Source organism: Diadema antillarum, unplaced genomic scaffold (genome assembly GCF_040938485.1).
Source record: "Diadema antillarum isolate AM-2024a unplaced genomic scaffold, OU_Dant_1.0 scf00000072, whole genome shotgun sequence".
NCBI classification, from domain to species: Eukaryota; Metazoa; Echinodermata; class Echinoidea; order Diadematoida; family Diadematidae; genus Diadema; species Diadema antillarum.
The window spans coordinates 4,002,047-4,014,014 of NW_027270961.1; the positions used below are offsets into that span (position 1 = coordinate 4,002,047).

At 39.6% G+C, this 11,968-nt stretch overlaps 1 protein-coding gene across 1 annotated transcript; it reads left to right on the top strand.

The window, feature by feature from the left end:
- The first annotated feature begins 2,328 nt into the window (after nt 1-2,328).
- LOC139717210 (neuralized-like protein 2) lies at nt 2,329-11,745 on the top strand. The gene is made up of 4 exons (XM_071628711.1): nt 2,329-2,351; nt 9,258-9,816; nt 9,886-10,104; nt 10,577-11,745. The coding sequence occupies exons 2-4, from the start codon at nt 9,285-9,287 to the stop codon at nt 10,693-10,695; spliced, it is 870 nt and encodes a 289-aa protein (XP_071484812.1). The 5' UTR covers nt 2,329-2,351; nt 9,258-9,284; the 3' UTR covers nt 10,696-11,745.
- Nucleotides 11,746-11,968: the final 223 nt, after the last annotated feature.

Genomic DNA, 11,968 nt, shown 5'->3' on the forward strand with positions numbered 1-11,968 from the left:
TATTGCACATTTATTAGAAAGGGTCAGATTGGGTCAAACGAGGTGTGTGTGACTCGACAGTGTGTGTGTGTGTGTGTGTGTGTGTGTGTGTGTGTGTGTGTAATACCCCATCCCTCTTGAAGGGTTGGGGATGTCAGCGCCTCAACTCAGCTCTTCACTCTTACAGCTCTTACATTGGCTGTATACATAAAAATGTCATACATGTCATTGTTATTTTTTTCCTTTGCCATTATTTCAGCGAGTATGATCCACTTCCTTCTTGGAAATTATAATTTTACAATGTGCCGGAAAGCTATAAAGTGTGAGGATTCTCATTTCTGATCATGTCAGACAAAAAAAAAAAGATAATTAAAAAGGGGTCAAGGGCAATTACCCCCTGGGCAATTACCCCCCGACCCTTCCCCTGGCCCTAATCCTAATCCTAATCCTGAACCTAATCCTAACCCTAACCCAAACTCCTAACCCTAAACCTAAGCTAAACCCGAATCTTTACTCTAACCTTACCACTAACCAGTATTTAACTGGGGGAGGGGGGGGGGGGGTAATTGCCCTGATACGATCAAAAAGTGATGATTTGTGTGAAAATATGATATGATCACAGCATCTTAATTGCATATGCGAGAGTGGGAAAGATACCATTTCTTGTTGTTTGAATGTGTGAAAATATCTTATGCAAATGAGATCTCCTGACTCCTTCACAACACCCCTCCCCATTTGTTCCTTGCGTCTCAGTGCTTTTTCACCAGGGGTCACTCACCATGATGACATACTACGCACTAGCATTTAAAAAAAAGTGCGGAAAAGGGTCTTTTTTTAAATATAAAAAAAGAAATATGGCATTTTTGATGTTTTCCCAAAAATAGATGAGTGTTTTGCTTTTATTCCAATCACCACTCAGGCGCCCTTTTCACAAAACATAAAAATTTACGAGAATATAACGCAAAGATCGCTTCTAAGTACATGTTTTTGATTTAATACAATATCATTTACAAAGTGAGTTGACTAAATGATATTGAAAATACTAGGTGAGTGTGTGTTTTATTCCTTCCTTTAAAAATGTTTTCAGAGAGCATAATTACTAGACTTGTAAATTGTCTGGCAGAGGCTATCATCCCAGTTATCGGTCAAACAAATTGCTTATTGATGATGGTCCCCTCCACTTGTGGCTATATATCTACTTGTTCTTGTATATGTATCTACTCTGGTAAAGTCAGGTAGGCCTACTCACTGATATATTTTGACTGTTATGAACATTGCTGATATGTCAAAATGATTATATGTCTTTGTACAAGTGTAGAAACAAAACTGAAGAGTTTTGAATTCTGTGTTCTAGACTACCACATCAAGAAATATACTGGTATAAAATGAAACAAACAGCATAATACAAGTAAGTTGAAATCATACATCTAAAAACAAACAAGGAAACAAACAAAGAGAATTATGCCATCTGATTATTGATACTTTTTTCCAATAGTCCACACTTGTTGGTTGATTTGGTCATTTGTTTACATTATAGAAAATACATTTACAATAGGCACCTAGCACCTACTATATTTGGTTTTCATTGGTTTGTATGTTTGCATAAAAAGTAGGCATGTTTTTAAATCTATGTGTTTTTTCCCCAATTTTGTTTATTGCTTTGTCATTAATGATTAAATGTTGTAATTTTGTTACTGTTCATAGCAAGCGTATTATTTCATTCCTCATATTTTAATTGAGTGCAACTCGATGATTAAAAAAAAAATGGGGGGAAAAAGTGTTTGAGTGTTTGTTAGTGGTAGAGCATTCTCGTGGTATGCTTGTATGCACGCTTTTTGCATCGAACGTACGTAGCCACCCGAATCGATCGAGATGTGAGGACGCTCTCCATGATAAGAAGGCCGATAGCACGATACGTACGCATACCGCACTACAGTTTCGTTTCAGTAGTACACGTACCCCACCATCCTATATATGTGCGTGCAATCAATCTAGTGTAAACTCGTGCGTGGCTGGCAAATCAACATGACCTACGATGTTGACATCGGTCGTTAGCTACAAAGATGTAAGGGAAAATAGTGAATTCTGAGAGATAGTCCTTTGTAGACCTCCCCCACTAATACCATCCAATGACTAGCATCTCAGAAAATTACGTCATTTATCAATTTATTCATCCGACGCGTAATATTTGGTCCAAATTAGACAGTCGCACCACCACTGCCACGACGTACAGGGACGCCCCTGCTCTGCTGCAGGAGATTCGTGTAATAAGCCTGCAGTCTACTGCGTACTGACTGAGCTGAGTGGACGTATAGACCGGACCCTCTGCTGTATGAGCCAACAACACAGAACAACACAGGGGTCTGCACAAGGTGAGCAAGCAAAACAACTTTGTCCTTGCAGTACCACCAGTAACTTCAACGTAAATTTCTTGACGATAGGTATCTGAATGGATAATCTGTCCATGTCCAAATGTTTATTTATTGTCAAATCCAACCATTTTGGCATAATTACAGGGTTGTGTGTATACACCTCTGCTCTGCTCTGTCTGACGTCTGGTGTTGTGATTTCGACAAGTGCATCCTGATTGAACATTCATGAATTGAAAGAAGCTGGAGCTTGTTAGCAGAAAGGAGATTCTTTCTACTGAACAAATTACGGCGCTAATGTACTTTTGCACTTCCTCGTCAAATGACAAATGATTTTGAAAACATGCACAAACTCTCCATAATTTAATTCAGTAACCTAAATATAATGATAAAAATAATTGCATCTGAGTCTCCGAAAGTCAAGTCTTGTCTAACTTTCTCAAGTTCCTATTCAATCTTACTTTCTGCCTAATTGTTCTTTATTTCCTTCATTATTATTATTATTTTTTATTCGACCAGGTAAAGAATGTAGGATACATATCATAAACATTACAAACATGAAACAAAAATCAGAATGAACATTTATAATACAAAGGATACACTGTACTGTACACATTACACAAAATGAAAATGAAATGAATGGAGACTACATCATACATGAGGGTCAGGGCACACAAAAGTAAATATATTTACGGAAAGAGTTCCGTATCTCCCCCCCCCCCCCCTTCCTAACTACCCACTAACCCCACTACCCACTAACCTTTATTTAGTTTATTATTAGTTTTAAAAAAAATAGTAATTTATTTATTTTGTGCAAATTTATAGTGGGGGGATATTAAATAAACTAAATAAAGTAAAGGTTCAGTACATTTATACTCTACTAAGAGGGATGTACTTTAATGGAAGAAGAAGAAGAAGAATTGCCCATAGGCATGTGAACCCTCACATGTTGCCCCTAAGAAACATTTAACAATCATTAAGAAATTATCCCTCAACCCCCGATCTCCACCCCTTAACACCATAGCCCATATCAAACTTCAAAACATAAAAAACACAGGACAATTCCAATATAATCATCCAACCATTGACTTCATTTATAAATATATTCATACATTAATTTCAAAAACTGAAAAAATACAACTTCAACATAAATGTAGGGCTAGGGGTTTCCTGGATTTCCGCCCGACCCCCAACCCTAAACCTTTAACCTCTTAAAACATAGTCATCATTGTCGTCAGCATAAAAATGAAAATGAAGCACATGCGTGCAAATCAAAACAAAAACTATCACTCAATGTGATTGATACGCCATCAAACACTGAGAAAGTAAATTCAGCTAACAATTAATTTGTATACTGTTACCATAACAACTCAATGTTCAACATGAACAAGGATGAAATTTGCACACCCACATATCATAGCAGTCACATATGCCGAATTTCAAGTCAATTGCCTCAAATCTGAAAAAATTAACTGAAATCACATTATCATATGATTATCATTCAAAATATGGAGATACATGTACCATGGAACACATTTCACAAGTTATCTTTCCCATCAGCTACCTTTCCTTTCCCATCATCATCTACCTTTCCTTTCTTTCCTCTCCAATTTCCTTTCCTTGTGTTTGGTTCTGATAAGTTTCTTTATTTCCTTTTTAACTTGTATAATTCTCTCTTTCCTTCCTATTCATCTTTAGAGTTTGCTTTTATACAGTGTTGATTCATCTCTCATTCTGTCTATACCTAATGCTTTGTTTTCAATCTTTATTTCTTCTTCGCTTTCTGCTTTTCTTTTCAAACATATCCATCTCTCCCTTTCCTTTATAATGCAAAAAATCTCCTCTTTCTTTCCTTCCATTATCTTTTGTTTTCATTCTAAGTGTACTTTCTGTTTTGTAAACCTTTTGTTTCATTTTTCCAGTTTTACCTTTTTGGTCTCTTTTCATTGATTTGATTTCTCCCTTTTTCCATCCTTTCTCTTCTTTATTCTTTCACCCATGTCTTATAACCACATTTCTCACAATCTTCTTTCATTCACACACATACACCATCACACACACAAGCACACACACACACACACACAACACAAACAACAACCCTAAACCTCAATCAATCGCTACCGCAAGACTCGGTACAAGCTGAGGGAAAGGCCAAAAAATAGGTTTATCTTTCTAAAGATACCATAGAAGAACTTGCTGTGATTGCTATGACATCGCTACATTCAGATCAGTCGTGGTGCTCGCTGCCGTGATCTGAACCTGTATGATACCATGCTGCGCTTTCTGCTCCGGATTGGGTCTCACTGAGATGCAAGTATTCGTGATTGTTGGATATTTAGAGTGAGTCATTGCATGTTTGGAGATCAATTGATGAGGAGGTGTGAAAGTACACGAGCGCCATAAATTATATCTATAGTTTTTGCTAAAAACGAATAGTCTAAATGAAGTTCTTAATCCGAGCTACATGCTGCAACTTGCCACAGTGCAAGGATGGAAGTTATGGATATAAATCTAACAGTACTCGGCATAGTGTACGGCACCAGCAACAAGATTCGACCTCCCGTGCCAAGGTTCGACTGTGCGCAAAAGCCTATATAGGTTTCTACATGTAGCAGGCGTCAAATTTTGGACAGTGTCTGGTGTTGTGGTTGAATTATGGGCAGCTTTTGTTATGTGACATAGTTTAGTGTTACCAGTACTCAACATATAATCAGTACAGACGTGTACCTGTAGTACCATACCAGAGTTCGACCTCCCGTGCCAAAATTCAACTGTGCGGAAAAAGCGTCAAGGTATCTACTTGTAGCTGGTATGGTCAAATTTGGGGCGGCTTACAATACCAATGAATACCGTATAGTCTGAGAGCTGGCTGCTGGTCAATTTACCCCATCAAGCCCATAAGGTTTGACCCCTGAGAGTTGCTGGGGCCACCCTCCTCATTAAAAAAATGCCCGTCAGCCTGGTCCCTGAGGGCGGGTTCGGCCCCCAGGGACCCCCCGAAAAGGCCCTCCGGCGGGTGTAATTTACCCCATGGAGCCCATGGACCAAACTTGGCCTATATGAATGTCCTATGGGTGTACATAATCAAAATATAAAAACTGACAAAATATCTGGTCGGGAAAGGGGTTGCCAGACCGCTTGTTTGCAGGCATAAAACCTTGTTTTTGGTCAAGGAGTCTGCGCCAAGACTACACTGTCCCATTGGCCCTGTACTGTAGCGTCTCCCAACAGGCTGACGGACAGTGCCAGTTAGTGCATGTAGTAGTCTTGGCGCAGACTCCTTTACGCGCAACAAGGGTTTGTGCCTGCAAACTACCCGTTATACCCTGGGACCCAGGGTAGTTTGCATGCACAAATTGACCACACACACACCCACACCCACCCACACACACACACACACACACACACACACACACACACACACATTCACACACATTCACACATGACTCTATGTATACTAAGAATGCCGTAACACAAAACATGACCAGTGGTTTCTCCATACAGCCATGATACCTTGCACATTGTCAGACCTATAATTATTATGTTCATAACTTTTGAATGTTTTACATCGATACTATCAGTGAACCTTCAAGCAGGAACACTGAAGAGATTTTGAAATTTGTGTGAAATTGTATTCTGTTTTACTGGCCACACAACCTGCTTACCCTTTATTATGTATCCACCATAAGACAAATATATACATATATATATATATATTTTTAAATGCTGAAATAAACCCTTTTGTTGTGAGTAGACTTCAGTTTCTCAAATCATGCATTATACTGTATGATAGACTAAAATGTGAAATTATGTTTTATATTATATGAAATAAATTCATGCTAAATACTGGTCAGTTCAGGAATCATAAGACTGCAACTGAAACATGTGCAATGCTCATACGCAATTTATGTAAGCTTTAGTCTTCCATAGAGTGTGATGCATGGTTTGATGTGTAATTGCCATGGTTTTGAATGGCAACTAAATCATAAATATGAACTAGGACCTGCATTGTAACTGTATATGGTATGTGACACCCTGGAAGTATTATCTTTTTTTTGGGGGGGGGGGGGGGGGGGGGGGTATGAGGAGTTGACAAAAATTCTAATATAAAAGAGAACACAACATGTAAATGCTCTCAACGTGCATGCCATAATGTTTTGATTAAAGAAAAGAAATTAAGCTAACATTTCATTCAGCTGGTAATTTTATGTTTCACGTTGTGTGTATATGTCCCGGGTTAACGGCAGTCATATACTATGATGCGCTCTTTGCAGTGTGTGACACCATAGGTTGAGTTTTGTTTGTGTGGGGCTGGGGAAATGAAGTATACAGTGTATCTCCAGAAATAAGGAGTTGACAAAACTGCTGATATAAAGAGACCACAAGACCAAGTTAATACTTTTAGCCTATATGCTATATAAAAAGAGAGCTATCATGTTTCAACTTGGTGTGTACTGGTCACGGCCATTGGCAGTGTTTGCAGTATGTGACACCATTAATTGTGTGGGGCTGGGAACTATTATAAATAAAATATATCTCCAGAAATAAGAAGATGACAAAAAAAAAAAAGCGCTGAAGAGATGAGAGAACACAAGATCAAAGTAAATGCTCTTGGCCTGTTTATTTTCATTACAGAAAGTTAGCATTCTATTGTGAAGCTTGTTATTTGAGGTTCCAAGGAAGAAATACATGTATACAATTTATATAGAACACCGTAATTACATGTTCATTAGTATTATAGATATGCAGATATTTGCCCAAAACTATGAGGTGACATGCACTACTGAGTATGAAAATTGATCAATATCATTTCCATAACCATTAAGCTCCTTCCTTATGTTATGCAGTTTATTCTGATTTGGAATTTATTAGAGTCAAATAAAGGAAATGTTGGCATGGATGCTGTAATCCTTGCCTATTTTTATACATCAAAGGGTGGTTTCTATCAGCCAAAAACACAAAAAATTATTAGTTTGAGGTTTTCAAAGGAATCTTATATTAGGATTGAGACTTGTTATTTTATTTGTATCTAAAAGAGGATATCAAGCAGGAGAAAAAGAAGTAATCCAAGCTACATCCCACTTGTTGACATAAAGTTTATTAAAGTTATGTTTAATGCACGGTTGATGAAAATGTTTACTTAAATGTGTTATACAACTGGCCTTTAGCGCTGTTGTGGTTGGTCTTAAACTGAAGTTTACTCACAACAAAGGTTTTATTTCAGCATTTTCTGAAAAGCTCTGTTTGAGTCTCATAAGGTGAATACAATGTCATCATACAGAAAGAGTAGGCTGTGTGGCCAATAAAACCTAATACAACTTCACACAAATTTCAAATTCCTTCATTGTTCCTGAAAGGTGTATTGATAGTATCCATGTAAAACATTCAAAAGGTATGAACATCTTATAGGTTTGACATTTATTATGTGCAAGGTATTATGGCTGCATTAATGAGAAACCTATTAATTGTAATATGTTTAGTGTTATGGTATATACAGTTATACATAGAGTCATGTGTAAACATTATGTGTGTGTGTATGTGTGTGTGTGGGGGGGGGGGGTGGGTGTGTGTGTGGTCAATTTGTGCATGCAAACTACCCTGGGTCCCAGGGTATAACGGGTAGTTTGCAGGCACAAACCCTTGTTGCGCGTAAAGGAGTCTGCGCCAAGACTACTACATGCACTAACTGGCACTGTCCGTCAGCCTGTTGGGAGACGCTACAGTACAGGGCCTATGGGACAGTGTAGTCTTGGCGCATACTCCTTGACCAAAAACAAGGTTTTATGCCTGCAAACAAGCGGTCTGGCAACCCCTTTCCCGACCAGATATTTTGTCAGTTTTTATATTTTGATTATGTACACCCATAGGACATTCATATAGGCCAAGTTTGGTCCATGGGCTCCATGGGGTAAATTACACCCGCCGGAGGGCCTTTTCGGGGGGTCCCTGGGGGCCGAACCCGCCCTCAGGGACCAGGCTGACGGGCATTTTTTTAATGAGGAGGGTGGCCCCAGCAACTCTGAGGGGTCAAACCTTTTAGGCTTGATGGGGTAAATTGACCAGCAGCCAGCTCTCAGACTAGTACTGTTAATTACTGTAAAAAATTGACCATAGATGATAATGCACAGAAAAGAATTTAATACTATTTTAAGGAGAATGAAGGGCAGGCATGCTATATACAGCCTGATTATGTACTCAACATGTGAGAGAGTCATGGCTCACACACGTAAAAGATCCCATGTCATTCATTCATCTTAATCTTGAAGTGCAGGGTGGTAACCCATTGAAGTGGCCCACCTACCTACCCTCACAAAAACAGTGTAATCTTTAAGCATGAAGCCAGGAACCTGCATTTTATGGGACAAATTCTTCCTTCTTGTGTGTTCTGGAAGTGGAGCTAATAAGCTGTCTTTATACCAATTTGGGGAGTACAGACAGAACCTGAACCCTGAGGTGATGATATGGGCATGTCACTGCCAGTATTGCTAAAGACAAAGTACCCAAAACAAGATCTAATCACTTCATTCTGATTATTCCCCAACACTTATTCTACATTACAGAAAATTGCAGATTGCAGATGTTCATAAGAAATGTGAAAGATATTTGATTTAAAAAAGGACCGGAAACATGGAACAGAACATAAGTGCAGTATCAATTGAACTGGTAGGTGTAGACTAGTCCAGCAATATACATGTATCTCTTCAAGTACAAAATTCTATCAAGCAACTGAGGATAGTTTGTCAATGCTCATGCTCGCAGAGAGTTTAATGAGTATGTTACATGTTAATTTCACAAAAAGTAGTAAGATTTGTGACATATTGCCTGATGATAAATTCGTAGTTATTGTACATGTTGTAAGTAATATGGTAATAATTTAAAGGTATATTGCTGATGTTAATGTTACTACAGATGGCGCTGTAAGAGAACAACTTTGAAATGCCCCTGTACCGATTTCACGAGAACCATGGCGTCAACGTCCGCCTCAGTGCAGATGGCGAGGTGGCCAAGCGGACAACCAGCTTTGCCAACGCCATCACCTTCAGCGAGAAGCCCTTACAACCGGGAGAGATATTCATGGTAGAGATAGATGAACAGGAGTCTGGATGGAGTGGCCATCTTCGATGCGGACTGACCCAGCACTGTCCTTCCAAGATGATGCCAGTGCGGCACGGGGAACCATTTATGCCGACAGAAATGGCCGCCGAAGGAACAGAGGCACTGATCCCGCAGTACTCGATGCCGGACCTGACCAGCATGGGTCGGTCCTGGATTTTTGCCATCACCAAACACCACAACAAGGTGCCACGCACCATACAGGATGATGATGAAGAGCAGGTAGAGACCAGCTCCTTCATCCAGAACTGCGGCAATGCTCTCCAGGTCGGAAACAAGATCCTACCACAGTCCCTCTTGGTCAAAGACTTCTGCAACATTTCCCTGAACACTGCACATGGCGGACAGGCGCTGGGCACCCACAACGGAAACGATCCCCTTGGGTCTCGCGCAAAGTTTGCGCCGTACCCGCCAACCTCGCCAGGAGTGAGGTTCCATGCGACATCCATCGGTAGTAGAATTGGGATCACCTATGAAGTGCAGAATGTAAATGCAGAGTGCAAGGCATACATGCACCTCATCATCAATGGGGAAGACCAGGGGCCATCACTAATGGAGGAAGCAGACCTGCACAGCCCCTTCTACGCTATTGTCGATGTCTACGGCACTACCAAGCAAGTCAGAATTGTTCAGCTGAATTATGGTAAGCTGTAGTACTCTCCCATATGTGGACTGGAAATAGTGATTGTACTAGTAAAAACAAACCATTTTCAGTAGGGTTTAAGAATAAAACGCCATAGGTGGCTTGTGAAAATGATACAATGTTGTTTTTATATGAATAAAGTGGTTTTCTGTAATAAAATTGAACTTCGCTGTAAATTATGTACAACACATAATTATGTATATATATGCAAGGTGAGTAGTGATTGAACTGGATATTGTAGCATGCCTTTCTATATTTTAGAGGACCATTCTTTGTCTTTAAACAATCATATACTTATGAATGATATTGATTTTGATATCCAAAATCTTATTATAACACCATATTGTTCTACCCACTTTAGGCTTTGCAAACTGTTTTCAGCCGATTTGTAATCTCATTTGAGTGATTTATGCAACGCAATTTGTGTGCTGATAACAACCTCATGGAAAGTTACCTCTTCTCTCCCTCACAGTACCCACGCTGCAGGAGTGCTGTCGGATGCGCATCCGAACGGCCATCAAGGAGCAGGAGGTGCAGAGGTTACCACTGCCAGCCAAACTCAAGAGCTATCTCCGATTCGAACTGCTCTGAGATGAGCAGGAGAAGGAGAGAGCAGGACAATGGTGATCTGGCGGCCAGGTCCTACCTTACTGCTCTTGCCTCCTTCCTTCGTCTGTGCTTTTGCATTGTTACTGCATGCTAGGCTAATTTGTGTGAAGCATGACATTGTGTATTTATATATCAGTGCAGCTGCCTTCGACGCTAATGTAGCTACGTACGGGATGTAGTGAGCGACAGACACTGTAACTCTCCATGTGGGATTGACTGCATGTTTTGTGGTTTGCAAGAAGAGATCATCACACAAAATGTCTTTGCTGCCCAATAATCGACTTGTACGCCGGAGTGTTGCAGTATTGTTGCAAAGATCTCCCAAACTCCAAGGAGCATGACGATGCTAGTGTAAGGTGGGCCACTCACAGGAGAGTCTCGCAATGTGTTCAAAGAATCACAAGGCCCTTGCATATCTAAAACCTGGATTGTAATGATCAAGTAGTGGGGATGCCCTCCTTTGGTAGCCAAAGCTGCTTGTAGAATCTTGCCAGTCCGATGAAAAATGCATTGCTAACCATACATCACAGATTCCCTGTGCTATGTTTAAAGACACAGGGAGATAAAACAAATTCCAGTCTTTTCTCTATCCGTCAACACATGGATAGGCCCAGATGCTCTCATGTGGTGGACACAACATGAAGTTCTCAGCTTTTTTTTTTCTGTTTGCAAAGAAATTTCATGTCCATGGTGAAAGAAATGCAGCAAAGGATGCAGTGGTAACTTGCAAAGCATCATAAGCTAGTCTCTGCCAGAAGTGGACCACCTTCAGTATAGAATGATGACTCACCTGGTAGATCACCTATAAGAGTTATGACAATTTGATGCTGTACATGGGCTGACATGTTTTTGTTTGTTTGCTTTTCTGCAGATTTTTTACTTTAAACTTAAAGGCATAATTTACCATTTGCAGATGAAACAAAAACCCAGCATTAGTACTTTAAAATATTTCTAAAATGTGAGTGAGAGATAGAAACAACCACTGTGAAAATTTGAATCCGTATAATCGTTTGTAAGTATTGTTAAATACACAAAATATGAACACTAGTTATAAGAAAAATGTTTCCGGACTAAACCGTCTACAGTTATGGTTTATCAAGAAAATACTGATATCTCCTTACATTTCATGCTTTTTTGCGAAAATTTTATATGGTAGGATGTTTTGTGATACAACAGACCTACACATATGCATCAAATGCGATACCTTGATAATTTTTTTAATCACTGCTCTCCAAGGTAAACAGGACCTTTAAAT

Coding starts and splice junctions, on each gene's coding strand:
- LOC139717210 (XM_071628711.1), top strand. CDS start 9,285: ATGCCCCTGTACCGATTTCACGAGAACCATGGCGTCAACGTCCGCCTC. Junction 9,817..9,885: donor ACATGGCGGACAGGCGCTGG/GCACCCACAACG, acceptor CAACCTCGCCAG/GAGTGAGGTTCCATGCGACA. Junction 10,105..10,576: donor AATTGTTCAGCTGAATTATG/GTAAGCTGTAGT, acceptor TCTCCCTCACAG/TACCCACGCTGCAGGAGTGC.